Genomic DNA, 23717 nt, shown 5'->3' on the forward strand with positions numbered 1-23717 from the left:
ATTGCTGACCTTGCGGTCAGAAGCCCAACGCTCAACAACTGCATCACCAGGGCAGTTACTCGGTATCATCAAGTTGTTTCCAACTCATAGTACCTTGTGTGCCAGCCCTGCACCATCCTCAAAACTGTTAGGTTTGAGCCCGTTGTTGCAGGTACTGTGTCAATCTATCGTATTGAGGGTCTTCCCCCCTTTTTCTGATCCTCTAACAAGCATGGCATCTTTTTTTTTAAAGGGGGGAGTTTTATTATTATTAAATACTTTTGGGAGGGGCTCTTACATCTTTTATCACAATCCATACTTTCATCCAGTGTGTCAAGCACATTTGCTGCCATCATCATTTTGAAAGCATTCTCTTCCCACTTGAGCCCCTGATAGCAGCCCCCCATTTCTTCCTCCTCCCTCCCTCCCCTGACAATATCCTTTTCAAAGGACAAGTTTCTTCTGGTAACATATCCAAAACATGTGAAACAGTCTTGGCATGCTCACTTCTAAGGAGCTTCTGGCTGTACTTCTCCCAAGATGCATTTGTTTTTCTGGCTGTCCATAGTGTTTTCAACATCCTCCAACAACACCATAATCCATACGCATCGATTCTTCTCTGATTCTTCCTTATCTAGCGTCACATGCCTATGAATGATTGATAAGACCAAAACTAGATCAGGCACAGACTAGTTCTCGAAGTGCCGTCTTTGCTCTTTACTATTTAAAGATTTGCCCAAAGTAATATGTTTGATTTCTTAGCTGCTGCCTCATTATATGAGTCAAAATCAACCGGATGGCAGGGAATTCATTTATTTTGTGGGCTCCCATAAGCACTGATTAAGGTTCAAGTAAAACTGAAATCTTTGACAACTTCAGTCTTTTCTTCTACTCAGCCTGCTGTCCAGTGGTCTATTTGTGAGGATTTGGGTCTTCTTGACATGAGTTGTAATCCATGCTGAAGGCTGCAGACTTTGATTTTCACAGCCGTGCTTCAAGTCCTCTCTGCTCTCAGCAAGCAGGGGGTTGATAAGCCTGCCTCCGATTCTGATGTTATGTTCTCCTTCGAATAGGCTAGCTTTGGGGACTTTTGCTTGGCACGCGGACGGAATATGGATCGTGAAGGCGCACCCCACACCCTCGTGCTTACATTAAACCTTGCAGTCAGAATTCCCTTGTTCTGTTGGAACAATGGCCTCTTGGACTGTGTACAGGTTCTACATCAGAGGTTCTCACCCTTCCTCATGCTGTGACCCTTTCATACAGATCCTCATGTTGTGGTGACTCTCGATCATAAAATGATTTTTGTTGCTACTTCATAACTGTAATTTTGCTACTGTTATGAATCGTAATGTAAATATCTGATATGCAGGATGTACTTTCATTGTTACAAATTGAACATAATTAAAGCATAGTGATTAATCACAAACAATATGCAATCATATATTGTGAAATATTTATTTATAATGACAAATGTAATTTTGTCTTGAAGCATGGTGTAGCACGGTTAACAGCCTTCACGCAGGGTACTCATAGGTGGGCGTATCTGCATGTGGGTGGACCCGCCAGGAGACAGATAGAGGAGCGGTGTCTTGGTTCCTAAGACCATTGGAGGAAAGGTGTTTTTGGACCTGTGAAAGGGTTTTTGGACTCCTAAAGGGGTCGCGAGCCACAGGTTGAGAACTGCTGTTCTACATGAACACAATGAAACGTTTGGTATTTCCCATTCTTCACTGTGGGAAGCCGCAGCTCTCGCCGCCATTACAAGATGGCGCCAGGCAGTCAGGGCGGTGGCCCAGTTAAGTGGTAAACAACCACTTAGAGCATGCGCACTGCTTAGATGACGTAGTCATAACTCCACCCTGGAGTATGCTAATAAGGGTTCTGGCGAACGCACCAATCAATGCACAGCACGTCCCCATAGAGCGCATATAAGCAGCAGTAGTTTGGGACTTCGGGGTCTTTTTCCGCATCTGCAAATCGAACCCGCATTAAACGCCTGTGGAAGAATTCTGTTGTGGTGCGTCCTTCTTGCTGGCGAGACTGAGCGCGCGACACTTCACAATGTTATCTATAGTTATGATCTATGCAGTCTAATGACTTTGCATAGTTAACAAAAAAAGTAAACATCTTTCTTGTATTCTTTGTTTTCAGCCAAGACCCATCTGAAAACAGAAATGGTATTGCTTGTGCCACGCCTCCTTCTGAATTCAACTTGAATTTCTGGCAGCTCCTTGCTGTATTCCTTTCTGAATCTGCAGCAACATTTTATTTGCATGTGATATGATACTAGTTGATAATTCCTGTAGTCTGTTGGATCACCTTTCTTTGGCGCCCATTGGTTGAACATCGTGTTCTTTTTGGTACAGTGAGTCTATTCTTTCAATTTTTCCTGCATCGTTCAGTATTTTGCCTATGAAATCCTTCACTATTACAACTCAAAGCTTAATTTTTTTCTTCAGTTCTTTCAACTTGGAATATGTTGAGCATGTTGTTACTTTCTAGCTTTCCAATTTCAGGACTCTGCACATTTCATTGTAACACTTGATCTTCTTGAGCTGACCTTTGCAATTTTCTGTTCATCTCTTTGACTTTATTTCTTTCAATCGCTCTAGCTACTCCACATTCAAGGGCAAGTTTCCGTCTCTTCTGACATCTACTCTGGTCTTCTGTTTCTTGTCTTTGATGACCTTAGCTTTTCCCATGTATTATGTTCTTGATGCCGTTCCACAGCTCATCAGTTTTTCTGTCTTTCGTGTTCAGTGCATCAAATCGATTTCTGAGTTGTCTAAATTCAGGTGGGATAGTCTTAGGGTCACATTTGGACTTGCATGAACTTGTTTCAATTTTCTTCAGCTTCAACCTGAACTTACATATGTGCAATTGTAGTGTGTTCCACAGTCATCTAGCTTTGCTCAGGGTGGTGGTATTGGGCTTCTCCACCATCTTTTTCCCACAGTTGTAGTTAATTTGACTCCTGTGCATTCTACCTGGCGAGGTCCATGTGTGTAGGTGCCGTTTTGTTGTGGAGAAAAGGTATTTGCAATGAAGACATTGGTTTTGCAAAATTCTGTCCTCTTTTTGGTTTTTTTAAATCATTTTTATTAGGGGCTCATACAACTCTTATCACAATCCATACATACATCAATTGTGTAAAGCACATTTGTACATTCATTGCCCTCATCATTCTCAAAACATTTGGTCTCCACCCAAGCCCCTGGAATCAGCTCCTCATTTTTCTCCTCCCTCATGAACCCTTGATAATTTATAAATTATTATTTTGTCATATCTTGCCCTTTCCCACGTTTCCCTTCACCAACTTTTCTGTTGTTCGTCCCCCAGGGAGGAGGTCACATGTAGATCCTTGTAATCAGTTCCCTCTTTCCAACCCACTCTCTCTACCCTCCCAGTATCGCCACTCACACCATCGATCCTGAAGGGATCATCCGCCCTGGATTCCCTGCATTTCCAGTTCCTATCTGTACAAGTGTACATCCTCTGGTCTAGCTAGATTTGTAGGATATTGAGAATTATGATAGTGGGGGAGGAGAAAGCATTTAGAAACTAGAGGAAAGTTGTACGTTGCATCATTGCTACATCGCACCATGACTGGCTCATCTCCTCCCCCGAGACCCTTCTATAAGGGGAAATCTAGTGGCCTACAGATGGACTTTGGATCTCCACTCTGCACTCCCCCGCCCTCATCACATGATAAGAGTTTTTGTTCTGATGATGCTTGATACCTGATCTCTTCGACACCTCGTGATCGCACAGGCTGGTGTGCTTCTTCCATGTGGGCTTTGCTGCTTCTGAGCTAGATGGCTGCTAGTTTACCTTCAAGCCTTTAAGACCCCAGACGCTATATCTTCTGATAGTTGGGCAGCATCAGCTTCCTTCACCACATTTGCTTATTCACCCTCTGTCTTCAGCGGTAAAACTCTGTCCTCTATCTCTAGCTTTTTTTCACTGAGGTCATGTTTCCTCACTCTTGATCCTTTCTCCTGTATATATTTTTTAACCCCCATCCCCATCCCCAACCCACCTCCACCCTCTTCCTCCTATTTTCAACGACTACTTTTCAATTGCCAGTAATTTGTCAATGCATTTTGATTGCATATTTGATCAATATCCAAGTGAAGAAGTTACAATTGTTTCTTCATCACTAGCTTCAATGGTTGGTACATAAATTTCGATAGTTGTACTAACTTCACTTCTTTGTTGTGTCTAGATGTTATTCTATCAAAGACATCATTCTACTTCAAGATAAACCTTCAAATGTTTTTTGGATAATGAATGTAATACTATTCCTCTTCAGTTTGTCATATCTGTCTTAATACATTTCAGCTCAGTTGGCCCAGATAATAATCTTTATTCATTTTTATGACTCAATTTTCCTAGTTTCATACTTCATACATTCCACAATAAAAGGGCTAATGGATATCCGCAGCAAAGGAAAGGTCCCCACAGCTTTAATCCAGATACATCGTGAGTCAATTCTACTTTGAGGAGACTGCTCTTCCCCGGGTGCATTGGAGTGTCTTCTCACCTGAAATGCTCATCTTCTGCCCCTGGTATCTGACAGTGTCTCACTGTTGTTCGTAAGGCTTTCAGTAGTTAATCCTTCAGAAATGAACAGCCTATTTCTTCCTCCTAATCTGTTCGTAGTCTACATGCGCCACTGAAAGCTGTTTAACATGTGTGAACTCTGCTGACATTGGAAGTACTGGTGGCACAGCGTCCAACATCAGGAGAAGCCACCACAGTACCATGTGGTGGCTTACTAGAACACTTGTGTGAACCAGCACTGAGCATATGAAAAGGCCTGTTAATCAACTCAATTAAGTAGTTAAATAAAATTCAATGAACAATTGACAATATCTTTGATGATTCAGATTCCTGTTTAAGATAGCCATCGGTAACATTAGTTACCATTGCTTGAGATTGAAGGAGCACTTGGCACGGAAATGAGCAATTTCCCCCCCAAAATTGACATTCTTGTAACTTGCTTTGAAAAAAAATTCTAAAACAGTAAGCCAAGGAATAATTCTGTTAAGCTTTTTTTAATCAAACCTTTTCTATAGTAATTTATGTATTTTTTCTTTCTTTTTTAAGCTCTTCCCTGTGCTGTGACAGTGAAGTGTGACCTCTAGTCTGACACCCTTGTTATGGGGACCCCAGAGAGACACTTCCTCAGGTCTCATTAACAGGAATGATAGGTTGTTTGTATCTATGGGTGAACACAAGTTAAATTCCAACCTAGGCTCTGCACATTTCTTAACCCTAATTTCCTCACTTAAGAAATTAAAAATACTGCTTATATCAGAGGTATAAATCTAGACTTTTTTAGGGTGTCTTGGAAAGTTCTTTCATCAGCACACTTAGTATGTCAGCACTGTGTAGGTCTTAATATGCTTTTCAGTTGAGTCTATATACTACTTCCCCTTAACCTTCAAACCTTAAGATAATTCCAGGAATGAGTTTTGTGATACAGGGCAATGTCACTAAAACCAGTTTCTTAAAGAGTCACAATGGCGCCTGCCCCACCCATGACCGGCACTGGCCCAAAAGGCTGCCCCAGAGACACTGTAACTCATGGGCCCTGTTCCTCTGCTCAGGCTCAGGGATAAATTGTTACATTGAGGAAAAAAAAAAAAAAAGGAAGAAAAGTCACAATGGCAAATCCACCCAGTATTCAGATATCCAGATTATTTGCAGAAAGAAGGCTGAATTAAAAGTTCAGACTTCCTTCTGGATCATTTTAATACCCTCTTATTTACTGATGCTAATGATTAGTTTTGAGATTTTAAAATGTGTGAAGGTCACATTTGAGATGCTTATCCATACTGCTAGTTTTCATTATTTAAAAAAAACCAACATTTTATTGGGGGCTCATACAACTCATCACAATCCATCCATCCATTTGTCTCAAGCACATTTATACACATGTTGCCACCAGTTTTCAAAGCATTTCCTTTCTACATGAGCCCTTGGTATCAGCTCATTCCTGCCTCTCCCCCTCCCCCATTTTAATTTTTAACTCCATATAATAAAGGTTAATGGGAATCCATCCAGTTGTGAGAGTGGGAATACCAGGAGGGTGGAAGGAAGGTGAGGGAGAAAGGGGAAACCAATTACAAGGATATACATATAACCTCCTCCCTGGGGGATGGACAACAGAAAAGTGAGTGAAGGCAGAAGTCTGGACAGTGTAACATGACAAAATAATTTATAAATTACCAAGGGTTCATGAGGGAGGGAAGGGGAGCCGATACCAAGGGCTCAAGTAGAAAGCAAATGTTTTGAGAATGATGATGGCAACAAATGTACAAATGTGCCTGACACAATGGATATATGTATGGATTGTGATAAAGAGTTGTACCATCCCCCAATAAGATGATTAAACAATATTAATAAGGTTAATGTGACTTTAGGTGATTTTTGGTTGAATAATTTATTTCCCAGAACAGACTTGTGTTCCAAGTTATTTTAAGTGGGTTACAAGAGTCCGTGTTGCCAAAGTTTAAAACAATCAATGGAAACAAAACCCAAGAGCATGGATGTTACCATGTAATTAAAATACTCAAAAAATATGTATTTCAAGGGCCTCCACAGTGGTTTAGTGTCAGAATGGGAGGTGGAATTTAAGTTCAGTTCTCTATTCCCATCGCTGTTTCAATCCAGAAAGAACCAATTCTGATTTGTGTGGAGGAAAAAGGTCACTGCTCTGATATCCTTGTTATGGGAACTCACGAGAGAAACTTTGCACAGGTCCAGCTAAGAGAGGAGAGTTCACGACACACATGCAATCCAGGAACAGGAATGCAGGTAGTGATCCCAGGAGGTTGGGGGAAGGTGGGAGAACAGGGGAGCAAGAGGGAACCGATCACAATGATCGACACATTAACCCCCCTCCCCTAAGGGGATGAACAGTAGACACCGTGGGGGAAGGGAGGCAGCAGTCTGTGTAAGAAATGACAATAACTTATCAAGTGGTCACAAGGGAGTGTGTGGGGGGAGGGTAAAAAAGAGGAGCTGATACTAAGGGCTGAATAAAAAAAATGTTTAGAAAATGATGGCAACATGTACAAATATACTTGATACAATTGATATAAGAGCTGTAAAAGCCCCCAATAAAATGATCTTTTAATAATATATAAAAGTGTACTGTAAAATTGAAAATTAAGAAAAACTCCAAGGCAACTGGTATTTCATGAATTTTCTGCTAAAAAATACAGTCATCTTTGAATGGATTATTTCAACCTGCACAGAAATCCTAGGGTAGACAAGAAGCTAACCGCTAGCTGGGTCAGAGACTAACTGGGCCAGTCCTCAGTCATCTGTGCGGAGAGCATTATATACGATGGATGATAACTTTGGGTGTTTCAGATACGAGGGGGGTTCAGAAAGACTGTGCAAAAGTGGAGTGAAGAGATAATGAAATTAATTCCCCATGAACTTATTAAAGCACCCTCATTAAGTTGAAGCAACGTTCTACTGATGTCTCCTGGAAGAATGTGTAAAGGGGAAATTAACTCCCTTTTTCTTCGTCTTGTTTTGGGATCTGTCACACCAGGTCCTTATTTTACCCAGCATACAAAAGGGAACAGAAATGAATGCGCACTCCACCACTGCATGTCACTGTAAGGTTTGCAATATAAACCATGAGATTTAGAATTTACTGAAATCTAAAGATTAAAGTATTATGTTGAGAAAACAGAGGTTCAGTAAATAATGAAATAAAAGCATTATTAATAGAAATCAACACCCTCCAGATGCAAGAAAGGCAGCTTTGCCAAGGTGCACACGTGTGCCAGAGGCAGGGTAAGATGCACCGCTTTCTGGCCTGATCCAATTAAAAGCCAGCTCAACCACTTGCCTTGGAGCCTCACGCGCACCCTGGATCCAATCCAGTAGTTCTGGTCACCTCAGAAGGAAAACAGCCTTCCTGCTGCTTCTACCTTTAACCTAAATTTTCCAGGGGGAGGGAGTTATCTTCACATTCCTAAGCTTCATGCCATTCTTGGTCTTATGGCTAACATACATAGACTGCAAACACATGCCCGTGGACTCAACCATAACTTTGCATGGATCACAAAGTAGATCTGTCTCTAACCCACCACCAACTTCCTGGCTTTTCACCAGTCAGCTGCCTGCAGGGCAGTTCCTGCCCACCATCGCCCCACCGTGCACGCATTTGGGTATGCACACTCGTGCAAACGCTACCTACCAATTACAACATCGCTCATTTTTGATGAGACGGTTTTTAAATTTCTTTGAGCAATATACTTTCCAATATTTTAAATTCCAGTTTCTTTAACCCAAAGTTTAAAGCTTTGCAAAAATATTAAGTATCTTAAAATGGTTGGGGTTCCTTTTTTTCTCCTTGAAAGTCTGATGAGTCTTTTGTAGGCCTACCTACCTTTATTCCACAGGTCTCATGACCGAGTCTCACACATCAAACAAAACAAAATGAGAAATCTCTATAAATGTGATCAGTCTACTTTAATGGGAAGTGGTGTTAGTTTTCGAAACCTCTTTAGTAAATACAGAAAAGACAAAAAATTGGTTTGCTTGATGAATCCTAATTGCGAAATTTCTTCTTCTTTCGAAACTTCTTTCCTGCAGCATTTGCGGCTCTCTCAGCCATGATCTCCGAGTATTTCCTTCGATTAAATCTGTAAAGGGGGAAAACAAACCCTTAAGCTCCAATACAGGGGTACTCAGACTTTATAAACAGAGAGCCACTTCACTGTCCCTCAGACCCGCCGGAGGGCCATATACTATAGTTAAAAAAAAACACAAAACTATGAACAAATTCCTGTGCACACTGCACATATCTTATTTTGAAGACAAAAACCAAACAGGGCAAAAATACCTGGCAGGCCGGATAAATGTCCTTGGCGGGCCGAATGTGGCCCGCGGGCCGTACTTTGAGGATGCCTGCTCTAATATATGGCACACCAGACACTGGAAAGAAATGAACAGAACTTTTAGGAACTTTTAAATCTCAACTTTGGGGTTCAAACCCACCAGAAGCTCCTTGGGAGACGATGACTTAACTGCTTCGACTAATAGTTACATGCTCAAAAACACAGGAGCAGGTTCTACAGGCAGTGGTGATAGTTAGACTTGGGAGGCCATTTGCTGTATCCACTGAGCAACAGAACTTCCCGCTGCTATCTCATGCTTTAAACTTTTGTTTTAAAAAAGAAAAATGTAAGCATAAGGACTCTATATACTTAAAGCCATGGGCTTCAGAATATGGTCCAGGAACAGACCCTCTAGGTCTACTTTCACAATAATATCAGAGCATAAGCGGCCTTCTGCACTCGCCTTCTGAGCGTACAGAGCAGCTCTTCAGAGGCTACCTGTTATCTGGAAGTCTAGCAGGCTGGACAAAGACACAGATGTGAGGCGCCAATGTCTTTAAGACACATATGAAAAAGATGTGCACCAAGTTGTTTTTGTTATTTTCATGAGAATATGTATATAATTGCGGTGTTCATTAATTTTAAATGAGTTAGTGTCGTAAAGGTTTCTCTGTTCATTTCCAGGGTGAGAATTATCAGTTGATGTAATCTACAAAAACCAGGCTCTCTTGGTCTTCAATAATTTTTAAGAGTGTAAAGATATCCAGAGAGGAGAAAATTGCTGAAATAGACCATTGTTTCCCCTCAGGACTTGGGGAATACAGAACATTTTATTGCAAACACCAGCAACATTGTAGCTAGAAGCTTTAACAAAAGTCTGGCTATCAGGGTACAGGCAAAGTTAAAACTTTCTAAACAGATTAAAAACATCTTTATTCTAGAGCTGTCACTACATTACATGTATAAACTAAAATCTATCACATTACTAAGGCTGAGCATTAAATAAGACTCTTAAAAGCTACATAACTTTTAAACAAGAGTGCAGCAAATTTATATGTTAAACTGCAACTAATCCATGAATGTTGTAGATCATTTAAGGGGAAAAGGTATGAAAATGTCTTAGACGAAACCAAACATCTTAAAGGAACGAGGATCATGGCCTTGGCAGACACCAAGGTCGATTGGTGCAACATAGTTGTTCTACGTCCTGATTTGGTGAGTAGCCACCGAGTCCTAAGAGCTCATGAGTGGCCATCTAAGTAAGGTACAACTATCAGTCTCCCCGTGTCTGCAGGAAAGAGTGACAAAACTCAAAAGACATATGCAAATACTTAGTCCATTATATACAAATGGATCCAACAAAGACCAGTGTCCCTGAGATCAGAAGACCTGAAAGGTGCCCACTTCTCACTACCAACTGGTCTGGAAAGGATTACAGTAGAAGGTCACGCATGGATCGAGGGGGAATCAGATACGATACCAGGCTTACTGAAAGGCCCCTTCAGGTTGGAACAGAACACCACCCCTAAGAAGACTCGGCCATTCAAGACGAGAAGGGAGCAAGTGAGGGTACATGATTGCATTGAGTGAGTTGAATCAGAATGTGTATGCAATGCTGACCGCAAAACTGATCTACTCTGTAAACCATCGCCTAATCACAACAAAGTTTTAAAAATACGTTTTATTACTAAAAAGCTTTTTTTAGGAATAAAACTCACTCAGTGCAATCCATGTGCCCTCATTTGAAATAATATATTTATCTTAATGTCTATTAGGAAAAAAGTACAACAAATATACTTACAGTACAAAAGGTTTATTTTTAAAATAAAGCATTTACTCGTACACAAATAACGTGCATTATTCATTTAGCAAGAGGAAACAGCCTTGCACATTAGTTTCCTATGCACACTATAGGCACGTGCGTGTTATCTGCAAAAAAACACTGCAGGTGGTATATAAATAATGCAAGCACTGTGAAAAACCAAACTCACGGCCATTGATCGAGTCAACGGCAACTCAGCAACCCTGCAGAGCGGGGTAAAACTGGCTGTGAGTTTCTGAGTCGGTAACTTTACAGGAGTATAAAGCCCTTTCTCCTCAGGAATAGCTGGTGGGTTCGAACTGCTGACCTTATAGTCAGCAGCCCAATGAGTCACCACTACACCACCTGGGCTCTTTCAAGCATTGTTAATGTGACATTCAAATGAAAAGTAATCAACTGACAGATGATCTTTACCAGCACGTTCATGAGTTCCATTCTGCTACATTTCTAGTTCACTATCCCCAAATCCTTTTTCTATGATTGTTTTTTAGTAAAAGCACTATCAACATTGCTGTGGTTTATAAGAATGCCAATGAAAGATTATACAATGTAGGACAATTTTTATCTACAACATATGGTCAACACCTATGTAAGCAAAGGCTCATCAGCTTGAACTAAAGCTTTGTGGCGACAGAGACAGGACTGAGTTATTTAGGAAGCCTTGGGGGATTCCTGTGAGTTTGAGTACGGGCTTTAAGGTGTAAAGGGTGCCAAGGGCTTGCACTAACAAATGGATGGAGATGCCAATTCAATCATGAGACAGATACAGGGTGCTTGAGAGGACTAAGTTCTACAGGTAGGATGGCATATAGACATGCTGAACTTGAGGTGCTCTGAGAGGTAGGTGGGCTAAGTGGGTCTAGGCTCAGAAGAGATTTGGACCAGAGAGATACAAGGAGGCTTCAAAAAGCTCATGGAAAATGGAATCAGACAATAAAGGAATTTTTCCAGGAACTTAGTGAAGCTTCCCTTACATACAGGTGGAACTCAACAGTATGCATTATAATTAAACCACTATGAAGATGAGATTTTAGGAAAGAAGTGAGGAAAGAGGATTATTTCTAAAAATTTGCCTACACCTAGACTCATGAAAGCGAAACTGCATCATGCCTAAAATCCTCGATGCACATCTTCATCTTTGATTTGAATCATGTGGAAGGTCAGCAGACTTCTATATGCAATATGCTTTTAAAAACTGGCTGCTTCAGACATGTAAACACACACTGATAAAAATCCTCCAAACCTACACACCCACTAGTCCCACCTCTCCCTTCACAACCCAACTTCTCCTCCCAGTAATTACCCCAAAGCTATTTGCCAAGGTTACTGTGACTTCTGTGTGGCTAAAGTCAAAGGGGGAAAAAAAAGACAAAAGAACCCTTAGCCTGCATCTCACTTGCCCTCCGCGCGGCCTGCCTTCAGCCAGGTGAAGTACCTGCTCTTACCAGCAATACGCAGCGGCATCTGTGCCAGCACGTGCGCTGGCTTTAAGGGACCTTGGATATTCCTCTCAGTCTTCCGGGGAGGCTCATTTTCTAACCAACCATCAAGAACGCTGGCGCTCCTTCTACAGCAATGGTTCTCAACCTGGAGTGCTTCTGCCCTCAGAGGACAGTCGGAAACAAATGTCTGGAAACATCTGTGATTGTCGTGACGGGGTGGGAGGTGTGTGCTACTGACACATTAAGGCCAAGAATGCAGACATCCTACGATGCGCAGAACAGGCCCCACACAAAGTTCTGACCCAAAATGTCAATAGTTGAGACAAGCTAAGACACCCAGCCTCAAAGTATATACAACTCTTAGAAAAATGTAAGGTGTGCCTATTTTCGAGCATACACATCATCATTGAAACATCAATGCCTTACCTTCTGAACTCAGAATCAACCAGCAGTTCTTCCACAATAGTTCTTTTCCTCTCTTTCTTGGGGATTCGTGAATGATAGAAGTCAGCTGGATTGTCAACAATGGTTCCAACCTATAAATAATTTACAGAAATACATGATGTAATTCCCAGATAACAAGGCGATTTCATATTTCAGGGCAAGTCAAAAAAAGTGTATGGGGAGGGGGGGAGCGGGGAAAGAGGGGAAAAAATGAGGAGCTGATACCAAGGGCTCAAGTAGAAAGCAGGTGTTTTGAGGATGATGGCAACATTATGTATGGATGTGCTGGACACAATTGATGTATGTATGGATTGTGATAAGAGTTGTATGAGCCCCTAATAAAACAATTAAAAAAAATAAAAAGTGTATGTACAGAAAACAGGAGCCTAATTTATACCTGTAGCACTGACATCTCCCCTCCACGTCCCCTGCCCCCAGCAAGACTGAAAAACCCAACTAACCAGTTCACTGGTTCTATTAGTGCTGCTGATTACACAGTAAACCCAAGATTCCCTTATATGATGCTGAACAATACAGTAAATCCTACAGACTCTTGGTGGTACAGCAGTTATGTGCTGGGCTGTGATCGGCATAGTCGGCAGTTCAAAACCACCAGCAGCTTGAGAAACAGATGGAGCTTTCCCCTCCCACAGTTAGTCTTGGAAACTCACAGGGGTTCACCGAGTCAGCAATGACCCGACGGCAGGGAACAGAATAAAAGAAACGTGGGATAAGAAACAGAAAGCCTAACATTTCATCATGCCAGTCAGGTGACCGTGGGAGTCAAGTGCATACAGAGTCAAAGAATGCAAAGGCTGCCCGCCCCGCCCACCCCGTGCATGCTCTGAGCAGATGTAGTGGCCGAGTGCACTGAACCTGAGGAGGGACGTAGGAGAGGGAGGGGCTGGGTACAGATTGTGAAGGGCCGCCTTCAGGGCTATCCACTCTGTTCTGAGGGCTAAAAAGAATCACCGAGGGTGTAAGACGAGCAGGCTTCTAAGATGGAAGAAGACTATAGTATGGCTGCTGCAGTTGAAGGCGGACAGAGGGCACCACAGCCATCTGAGAAAGGTGGTCAGAAAGATGGCACAACATGTGAAGGCCCATCTTTTACCTGGATGCCCAGCTACCCTGGGAAGAGGAGGGGCTGGCACAGATGGTTCTCTCTCCTTCATTCAGCACGGGCTCGTGCTCCTAGACCGGGATTCCTCCTCACACAGGGTACCACCACCTTCTAAGCTCATTACAAAGTCTGAGCGCACTGACCCCGTTACCATTTGGAACAACACCTTCCAGCGTGAAAGTTCATAAGCTTTGGTAGCTGCCTCCGCAAAGTCCGTACCTTCGGCTTCACACTCACTGCCATTGAGTCGATTCTGACTCACAGAGATCCTACAGATGGGGTAGAACTGCCCCTGTGGGTTTCTGAGACCTTAAGCTTAAGTAAATATTTATTTTAAAAATACACCAAAAAAGATCATGGTAGTGTTTTCCAAGCTAAAATGAAGATCAAGTATTCTTTCGTTCCATACCTGGAAGTACTTGGGGAAGCCGTCTCGATCATTTTTCTTGTAAAAGCGTTTGGGGTCCATGCTCGCTCTCATCTTCAGCACTTTGAGGTCATTTTTCAGTTCAGCTGTCAACTCGGGAGCTTTCATACCAAACCAACCATTGCCGGCTGTTTTCTGTCGTTCTTCCTAAAATCCAGATTTGATAAAGAAGTTATACAGATAAGCACCACACTTAACGCCCCTAAAATTTACATAGAGAAAAAATTTGTGAATTAAAAGTGCTGTGCTTTACAAAAAGTTTTCTTCAGATTGTTCAACTTGCATTAAATCAAGGCATTTTGGGGCGCATAAAAATCAGGTACAGCCTTATCAAAGTTCATAAATGCGGGTTTCTTAAAACTGATTTTATATCTAATTGCCAATTTATGGGGAAAGAACTGTGTCATTATTACTGTTAAAATAGCACTAGATCATGTATAAAAATGTCTTCACCTCTGGAGTGGATATGTAAATAGCAATACCTTGATTCAGTCACCCTGGAGTCTCAGAGAGCCACTCATGTCCCTCATGCAGACATCTGTATTACTCCTGATGTGAAACAAAAGTTCCTGTCCTTCTGAGACTTTTTAAGTTTAATTCATACAATAAGTACTGGAGCATGTGGGCAGCGACATGAACAGAATAACAGTGTCTAGACAAGACTTCCTTACACCTGCTAGTTGAAATGACAGAGGGACACGATTGTCTGTCTATATTTTACTAAAGAAAATGAGCCTTATCCTCTCATTTGCCAAACTACATAAACCACGTTTTTTAGCTGGTTACATTACTTAGTTTTCTACGAGTTTCTAGCTCTCAGTGAATAAGCACCTGAACGTCAGGAGGTGTGGACGGTGTGACTGTCTGCTGGGTGTCACCGCTTTCAGTCAGGGGTAATTAAAAACAACAAAAAACTACACCTGTGTGTGTGCCACTCTGGCTATAAAGACGTGAAACATCCATGAACCTTAAATACTGTGATGACTCTCTTTGGACGCATATATGTGCATACACACCTGAGATGTTTAATTCGATACCCTGTTGTTCAGGGTGAAGACGCACATCTAAACATACACTGTTTATTCAAAGTCACTGTACTTACCCGTCTTTTTTTTTGAAGTTGAAACTTTGATTCTCTGTATGGTGGGACACTGTAGTTTTTTTCAAAATCAGGGGTAATGATGCTTTTCTGTAAAAGCTATAAAAATTGGTTTACATATTCAGAATGTTATATATTTTTTTCAGCATTTTTATTTACAAAGGATTTTCCATATTCAATACTCTAAATAGACTAACCTGCTGCTTTATGCAACCAACATATTATGCTTATGTTGCCCCGTCCTTAATTTTGAAAATTATAATCATAGTAAAGATGTTCTAGGAGGCCCTGTCTAATAGGTGCTCTTCTAGAGCAGCTACAAGAAAGCAGCTATCTCAGATCCCCCTTTCCGAGCTGAATCCACACAGCTGGACTGAATGTGTCCATCAGTCACTGTCTGCTCTTAGCGCCCTGCAGCAAGCAACTGGGAAAAAAGACAACAAACAGCCCGGAAGTTCCGGAAAACTCAGTCACAAAAGCCCAAGTAGTCTTTGATGGTAAGTTCCTCTGACGTTGGTACAACAGCTTCTGCTGGCGCCTGAGGAAATGGGTTAGACCATGAATGAAAAAGAAGAGCAATATAAACTTGGATTAACCAACACAAGTCCTATTCATACTAAGCTGTATCTATCTGCTTGTCTCAACCCAACAAGATAGACTTCCAGTGTCAATTCGTACAGCTATAGATTGATGTCATTTTTTGATAACCACTATGCCCAACTGTCTGACATTCGACTCTCTGGTTTTTCCCACTGAATTTTACCAACACCATCACTGTGTACTTCTGATTCTTCTTCTAAAACAGTTTCTAAACTGCGGTGTTTAAATTTTGAGAGGTATTGTAAACTTCCTTTACATTCGTTCAAGCAGCAGTATTTAAATGCCCACCCACAGCCCGCCGTCTCCCTCAGAGGCAGGGTCATTTGGTGTGTCTGCAGGGGTTGCTGAACATTGGTTTACAGACTTGTTAGCCTTCTTTGCGGAACGCCTGTGCTTTACTGATTAAAGCACTTTCAATAATCAAAGGACATTAAGTTGAAGTCACATCTGTTTATCTTTTCCTAAATGACTCTTTTGGGGTCATCGTTTGACTAGCCTAGGCAGCTTAAATAGTCTCACAATACTGTTTGTTAGGGTGATTACAGGAAGACTGAGTAATGGGTCATTACTTTTATGCAGAACCAGATTTGACTGCATCTTAGCCCTTCAAATAGTTGATAGGAACACAGTTTAAGCATTATTTTGACCAATGGCATTTGAAATTAATGCTCAGGCCCAGCTTCTGCGTAGTGTGGTAGCAGTCAAGGCTTCTCTATGGCTCTCTCTGTTAGGTGGGAGGACGTGTGCTGCTGGCACCTAGTGGCCAAAGGCCAGAGATGCTGCTAAGAACCCTAGGTACACAGGACACCCCTCAGCCCCCAGCAGACAAGCCTGGCTCTGTAGTTCAGCAGGGCTAAGGCTGAAAATTCCATGTGAGAACTTTAAGGATGGTAGATCTCGTCAACAATCTTATCACTAACAAATCAGGTCTACGCTGAGTACTAGCTAGAAGATGAAGACTTTCAGGAAGGACTGAACATCAAGGGATGTTTCCAGAGGCAGTGATCTGTGATCTTGGCAGAGGACTGGGAGGGAGCGAGGGTGTGCTCAGGGAACAATGGTCGGCACTGGCAAGTGCACAGTCAGGGCTAAAGGTGCACAGGGACCTTGAAGGCCCTTGAGGAGCAACTAAAGAACCGGAGCAGAACAACATGGTCAGATTTGTGTTGTTTGTTTAAAAAGAACTGGAGTATGTATCTTGAAGAACAAAGTGGAGGCAAGTACAGTTGTCTAGATAAGTGACAAAAGACCTGCACTAGCTAGTCACAACAACAAACCCACACATACTACCACTGATTTCTGAGGCTGTAAATCTTTACAGGAGCAGACAGCCAGCCTTAACTTCTTCCACCAAGTGGTTGGTGCATTTGAACTACTGACCTTGCAGTTAGCATTCCGACGCTTACCCTACAGCTGGAACGGTGGGGAAGAAAGGGAACTAACTGTAAATAGAACAGTAGATGTGAGGTAAGTCCCCAAGGCTTGGTAACCAACTACCACTTGTACAAAAGAGATTCTGGTCTTATTAAGTAGGACAAAGAATACCAGAAGGGCTGGTTCAGGGAGGAAGGAGGTCCAGCACCTGAGCACATCTCAATAAGCACAAAACCACAAAGCAGCTGCTGCTGCTGCTGAGGCACACACAGATCCGATGTTACTTTTCTTTCAAACACCTTTTACAGATTAAAACCAAACTCCTAACCCACTGCCACCGAGTCAGTTCCAGCTAACCATGACCCCATTACAGGGGTTATGGGGACAGATAGCCTCCTCTGTCTTTCAGCCTTATGAATATACACACCCACTCACTGTCATCCAGCCAGTGCCGACTTGCAGTGACCCTACAGGACAGGAAGCAACCGTCCCCAATTTCCGAAACCGTCACCGTCTACGGGAGTAGTCAGTGACCTCCAGATCACAGCTCAATGTGTAACCATTTTGCCCCCAGGGCTCCTATAGACATATATATTGTGGAGAGGGGAAAGGAGCCCCTACAGCGAATGTGACCTCACTAAAAGGCATTCATCTTTCATCAAAATCATTTCTACAAGAGATGACTTAGTTCCATGGAAATGTAACATACAACTCACCTCATCTTTTGTTTTCTCCTTGATGTGCGTGAGCGCTTTCTTTTTTGAATGTAGTTTGTCTGCATTGAAATTAATATACAAACCACCAAGCTGCTTAATATTCAGGCCTGGGTCTATGGTGCTGCTGGTTAACTTCAGACTAAAAGAGAAATTGCCGAGAGGGGGGGGGGGGAGGGAGGAATTGCTATTTAAAGGTCCAGTAATTAAGTCAAAAGGAAGCAATTAAAAATTTATTTTATTTTTTTAAACTAAAACTTTATTTTTAAATAACTTTCCCTCCCTTTACTAGCAATGCTGAAAACAAAAAGGCACCTTAGTTTCACAATGAATGGGTTTCTGAAAAGCTGTCTACAGAGCTATTTTAAATCTTTATGGTTTATAGGAAATTCTGAGATGAATAACAGAAGTGTCTCAGAAACACACTCAAATTTATTCCCTAGATTTTTCTTAAAAAGGAATGTCATAATATGCCACCAGAATTCATAATACAAAAATCTCCATCTCTAAAATTAATGAGATAGTTTCTTCCACTCTGAACTCACAAGATATAAAAACTAAAAATGTTTCTGAGTAACAAAGGGTATTTGGTAGTGCCTCTAAATTGGTGATTTTCCAGAACACAGATGTCATAGCTCAGATCTACCAAATCAGAATCTCCTGGCGTTATCTTGTCTCCAACGCTGCTGAGGAATAAGAATCACACTTTATGCGACCAGAGTCCGTTCTAATGCAATCCTCGCTACATGGAGGTTTACTTGCCCTGCAGTCACGCTGACTGAGTAATTAATAGTGGAGAGAATCAACTCCCACTGGAAGGTAGTCTTTCTACTGGAGCACTGTGGCAGAGATTTTCAACCTTGAATGGACATCGTAATTTACCTGGAAAGAAGGGTGACTGACAAACACACAGCACACCTGCGCCTAGCCTCAGAGATGGAGTTTCACTACTTACAGTGAACACGTGACACCTGCTAAAGTATAGAGCCCTTTCAAGGCTGTGTCTTATTCCCGCTGGATACACAGTCACAGGAACCTGTGCCTAGGAAACCAGATTTAAAAGAGCAACGAAAGAATTGCTGCCCTCTATCAGTACTTTCCAAAGGATGATGTGATTCTTAATAATTAACTATCTCACACTTCTTCTGTATTTTCCAGTTTCTCTATAATCAGTATGTACCAAACCTCCCCCAACTTACTAGCTTCCTTTTATGGATGGAAAGCTAAGCGGCTTAGTTACTGTCAGAAAGGTTGGCAGTTCAGGTTTACCTAGAAGTTCCTCAAAAGAAGGGGTTGGGAATCTACTTCTGAAAGATCACCAACCCCCAAACTAAACTTACTGCCATCAAGAAGTTTCCAACTCACAGCAACCCTACTGCCACTTTGGTTTCTGAGACTGTAATTCTATGGGAGAAGGCCTCAACTTTCTTCTGTGGAGCAGCTGGAAGTTTCAAGGTGTGTTCAGCAGCCCAAACCACCAGGGTGCCTCGGAAAGATCACAGCAATGAAAAACCCCCAGAAGTGGATGTATAAGACCGGGCTCTCTAGAGAGACGAAACCAGGCTGGCACAATAAACTATCGCTATTATGGAGTTACCATAATCAGCAACTGCCCAATCAACACAACAGCAACTACTGTGTATGTGGTGAGGCTGTTGCTTCCTTGTACATTGTTCTTGACCACCATGAAGACAATTGTAGTAATTTCTAGTATATTATCAAAAGTAGTACTTGGCTATTATTGGTGGGGGAAAAATACGAACAAAGGTACCCAAAGAGTAAAGGGAGATACTGGGTAGAGCAGCTTACCCATCAAAAAACTAAGGTGGTCATTTTTGCAATTTCCATTCTAGCGGATTTTCCAAAAATGGTACAACTTACAGTTTAGACTTTGTGCTGGTTAGTAAGTCTTCTTCATCACTGGCCTCAGTGTCTGCACTTCCGTCATCATCTGACAGCTCTTCACTCTTTTCATGATCTCCCTCTTCTTTTTCATCCTCAGTGACAGCCTCAGCTTTGTCTTCCTCTTCCAAGTAAAAGTTTTTTTCAGCACTCAATCCAGGAGTTTTGTCAATCACAAACAAAACTGTTTCAGTGGACACGTTTCCCAAGTCGTCACTCCCTGACTCCTTTTGATCACTCTTCCCAACAAAACAGATGGTGTCTTCATTCTCGTCGTTTTCAGACTGCTGGCTTTCGTCACTGCTGAGGAGTAATAAAACAGAATCATCTTTATCCGGAGATGTGTTGAGCGCAGACCCGGACTGTGTGGTATCAGGTTCAAAACAGATACTCTTTTTTGTGTTCCAGTCTTGGCTGTACTCTTTACCTCCAGCACCACCAAGCTGCATCAAGTCACTTGTTTCTGTGCCTTGTTTCTCTCTTTCTTCATCCCATCTGTCCATTTCCACAACTGCAAATGTCTGAGCTAATGATTTCATGACAGCTTGTAAGCTTGAATTTGCGGGTTCTGGTGTGGCTTTATTGTGTGGAGTTGAATGCTTTCGAGAAACTAACTGCTGAAGGCTAGCGTCCTGAAGCTCAGAGAGACTCTTCAACATGGAACTTTTGTCATCCGTGTCTTTTCCCTTATTTATTATTTCTTTGGTATCATCATCTAAATCTTTACAATTCTGCTTTCCATTTCCTGGTGCAATCTTACTAGCTTTCTCGTCAGTGTGTACCTGTAACTTTCTGTGCAAACTCCTGGTGGTTCTTCTGAGTGCAACGCCCGAACACGAAGAAACGTCTGAGCATAAGGACTCGGCGTCGGAAGTGTCTTCTGCACGTGACTCTCGGCTCGGATCTGTGAGGAATTTAGCATCCCTCCTTTTGGTTCTTGTTTTTATGACTGTGGAAGGCACACGTGCAGAAATACCAGAAACATGCGATTCGGCTTCAGAGACTTCGTCAGTATGAGATTCGTTTATTGGAGATATTTTCACCTTTTTCCTTGCACGGGATACTGGAGTGGATGGTATGATGATCTGCCTTCTCCTAGTTACTCTTACAATAGGATCTTGGAGCTCAGACAAAGAAGAACAATTGGATTCTGCTTCAGAGATCTCTCCATCAGTAGATGGTTCAATCATCTCTGGTAATGCACCTTCAGTTCTGCTTTTCCTCCTTCTGGATTTAGGAGTTCTAGGGACTGGACTGTGTTTCCATGTGGTATGTGACTCAGTGGTGCTTTGGTCATCAACCTGCGATCCCTTCGTGCTTTCTGGATGCTCTTTAATTCCACTAGCAGCAGAATTCTGCAAACAAGAGAAAACATTCTAATTTTGGTAGGACTGTGAAAGTGAGGTACCTCAGAAGCAAAATTTAAGAGGTCATTTAAAAACTTAACAATCAGAATATATAGAATATTTTAATGCTCTGTTTTAAGTGGTAAAAATTACAGCAAAAGAAAGCTGTGATAAAATAAACATTTTAAATACTCTTCTCACTCTTGGTCCTGACTTTAAGGAAACAAAAAGGAAAAAGATTTTTCTTCACTTTATGCTGGCCAAACTTAATCCCAACCCACTTAGACACCGAGAGCCACGGGGGGCAGAGGCCTCCCCACTCCTTCACAAAGTGACCTAGCCACTGTGGGCCTTTGTGAAAATGCCACCCTTCTCTCCAATACACCATCTTCTGCTTGGACACAGTAGCCAAAATTAACCTTCCTGGATACCGTGTTAATAGTAAAATTAAGAGGTCTGGGCATTCCGGAAATGAGCATTCTAAAGCAAATTACTTAAATTGGTCATAGCAAGAACTGCCTTTAAAAGACTAGTGAGCCAAAAGCAACAAAGCCCACATTGAACAAGCACACCAGCCTGTGTGATCACGAGGTGTCAAAGGGATCAAGTATCAGACATCAACAAAAAATCATATAATTGTGAATGAGGGTAAGTGCAGAGCGGGGACCCAAGGCCCATCTGTAGGCAACTGGACATCCCCTTACAGAAGGGTCTCAGGGAGGAGACGAGACAGTCAGGGTGCGTGCGATGTAGCAACGATGAAACATACAACTTTCCTCTAGTTCCTAAATGCTTCCTCCCCCCACTATCATGATCCCAATTCTACCTTACAAATCTGGCTAGAACAGACGATGTACACTGGTACAGATAGGAACTAGGAACACAGGGAATCCAGGACAGATGGTCCCTTCAGGACCAGTGCTGAGAGTGGCGATACTGGGAGGATGGAGTGGAAAGGGGAAACCCATTACAAGAATCTACGTATAGTCTCCTCCCTGGGGGATGGACAACAGGAAAGTGGGTGAAGGGAGATGCCGGACAGGGCAAGATATGGCAAAACAGCGCTGATGCCAGGGGCTTAAGTGGAGAGCAAATGTCTTGAGAATGAGGGCAACGAATGTACAAGGGATGGATGAGCCCCCAATAAAATGATTAAAAAATAAAAGACTAGTGAGGATTAAACGTGACATGAGCGCGGAGTTTAGTGCGGCCAGCCCAGCCCTCCCCGCCCGCGGTCCCCACGTTTTCTGGGGCCCTGGGGCTTCCTTGTGAACCCCGCTCTCCGAAAGGGCACGCGGGAACAGGGGAGACGAGATGGCCTACCTTTTTGGGGGCGCTTTCAACTGACGCGTCTTGCCTCCTGGCCTGAGGCCGAGCTGACCTGGTAAGGACCATCTTCCCAGCGACCGGCGATCGGCAGCCACGACGAGTTTTCCCGGCGGCCACCGCGGCTTCCGGCGCGGCGGACGGACGTCAGAGGAGCGCGGCGCTGACGTTGACGTTGCCGCCTGCGTCCCAGGACCGCGAGAGCGCGCGCCTTCTTTCCCGGCGGCCTCCGCGCTTCATCCAGCAGGTAGCTTGCCTGAGTCCATCAACCGTCTTTGGTGCCTCGCCCGGGGACGAGTTGGAATCGAGGGTCTCTTTCTCTCCTTCATTTTCCGCCTGCCCTCTCATTAGTTCCAGAGGTTTACGTGGCCGAGGGAGATTTGGGTATGATTTGTTACACCGTAATTCACGGCAGTGAGCGAGTATTACGTGCACACTGCTGCCATCGCTGGAAGCCGGCTCGTAGCCACGCTGCAGCAAAGGGCGGAAAGGCCCCTGCGAGACTTCGTGAGACGACCGAAGTCGAAAGCCCGTCTCCTCTCCCGCGGAGCGGCGGCTTGGGTCTAACTGCTCACCTTGCCGTTGGCCGCCCAGTGCGTAACCACTGGGCCCCCAGAAGTGCTATTGCTCGCATAGCTATATACAAATAAAATTTTAAAGTCTTTATATTCTAGAGACGAGTTCTACAGTAGGTATGACAATGAGTTTGTTAGGCACCGCCGAGTGGGTTCCGCCTGCTTGTGTCTCTCCCCCCCCCCCCCCAATGTACAACAGAAGAAAGCACCGCGCAGCCCTGCATCCTGAGCACAGGGGTCAAGTCTCAGCCCATTGTTGCAGCCTCGGTGTCCGCCCATCTCGTTGAGGGGCTTCCTCTTTTTGGTGGACCCTCTACTTTGCCCACCACGATGACCTCCGGGAACTGGTTTCCTGATTATGACCAAAGTGTTTGAGGTAAAAGTCTTGTTCTATTCTGGATTGGAAGAGGTAATGCATCCAGATTGGCAATGAGAAAGATATGTAAGAAATGGCAAAGGAAGTGGGTTTTTTTTTTCTTTCGATTTTCCATTGAAAGTTAGAGAATGACCCAAGTAAAGCTTTCTGGCTTTCGTTGAGATGATGGGGATGGGAAGGACATGTTTGAGGGGGGTGAAAAGAAACCAAAAGGGTAAGTCAACAATTTCTTGTAGGACGTGAGAAAGGAGAGTCTCACCAGATCACTTTTCTCCTAATTTTTTTAGGAACCCCAAACC

The 23717-nt window shown here is 42.9% G+C and overlaps 1 protein-coding gene and 1 non-coding gene across 3 annotated transcripts; one reads left to right on the forward strand and one right to left on the reverse strand.

Moving 5' to 3' along the window:
• Positions 1–5495: 5495 nt before the first annotated feature.
• Positions 5496–5622, forward strand: LOC142437684 (small nucleolar RNA SNORA5). The gene has a single exon (XR_012782220.1). It is a non-coding gene; the product is annotated as a small nucleolar RNA SNORA5 (small nucleolar RNA).
• Positions 5623–7077: 1455 nt separating this feature from the next.
• Positions 7078–22595, reverse strand: DNTTIP2 (deoxynucleotidyltransferase terminal interacting protein 2). Of its 2 annotated transcripts, XR_012786129.1 has the most exons (8): positions 22465–22595; positions 19775–21150; positions 17897–18035; positions 15210–15305; positions 14090–14254; positions 12540–12649; positions 8855–8946; positions 8507–8654 (listed from the first exon to the last, which is right to left on the reverse strand). XR_012786129.1 is itself a non-coding variant. In XM_075558549.1 (7 exons), exons 1-7 carry the CDS (start codon positions 22534–22536, stop codon positions 8561–8563), a joined length of 2052 nt encoding a protein of 683 aa, XP_075414664.1. In that variant the 5' UTR covers positions 22537–22595; the 3' UTR covers positions 7078–8560. The 2 variants fall into 2 exon arrangements, 1 of the variants encoding a protein (XP_075414664.1); XM_075558549.1 differs by lacking the exon at positions 8855–8946 and having other exon boundaries at positions 7078–8654.
• Between the last annotated feature and the right edge of the window lie 1122 nt (positions 22596–23717).

The sequence above is a fragment of the Tenrec ecaudatus genome, chromosome 1 (genome assembly GCF_050624435.1).
Source record: "Tenrec ecaudatus isolate mTenEca1 chromosome 1, mTenEca1.hap1, whole genome shotgun sequence".
Classification (NCBI taxonomy): Eukaryota; Metazoa; Chordata; class Mammalia; order Afrosoricida; family Tenrecidae; genus Tenrec; species Tenrec ecaudatus.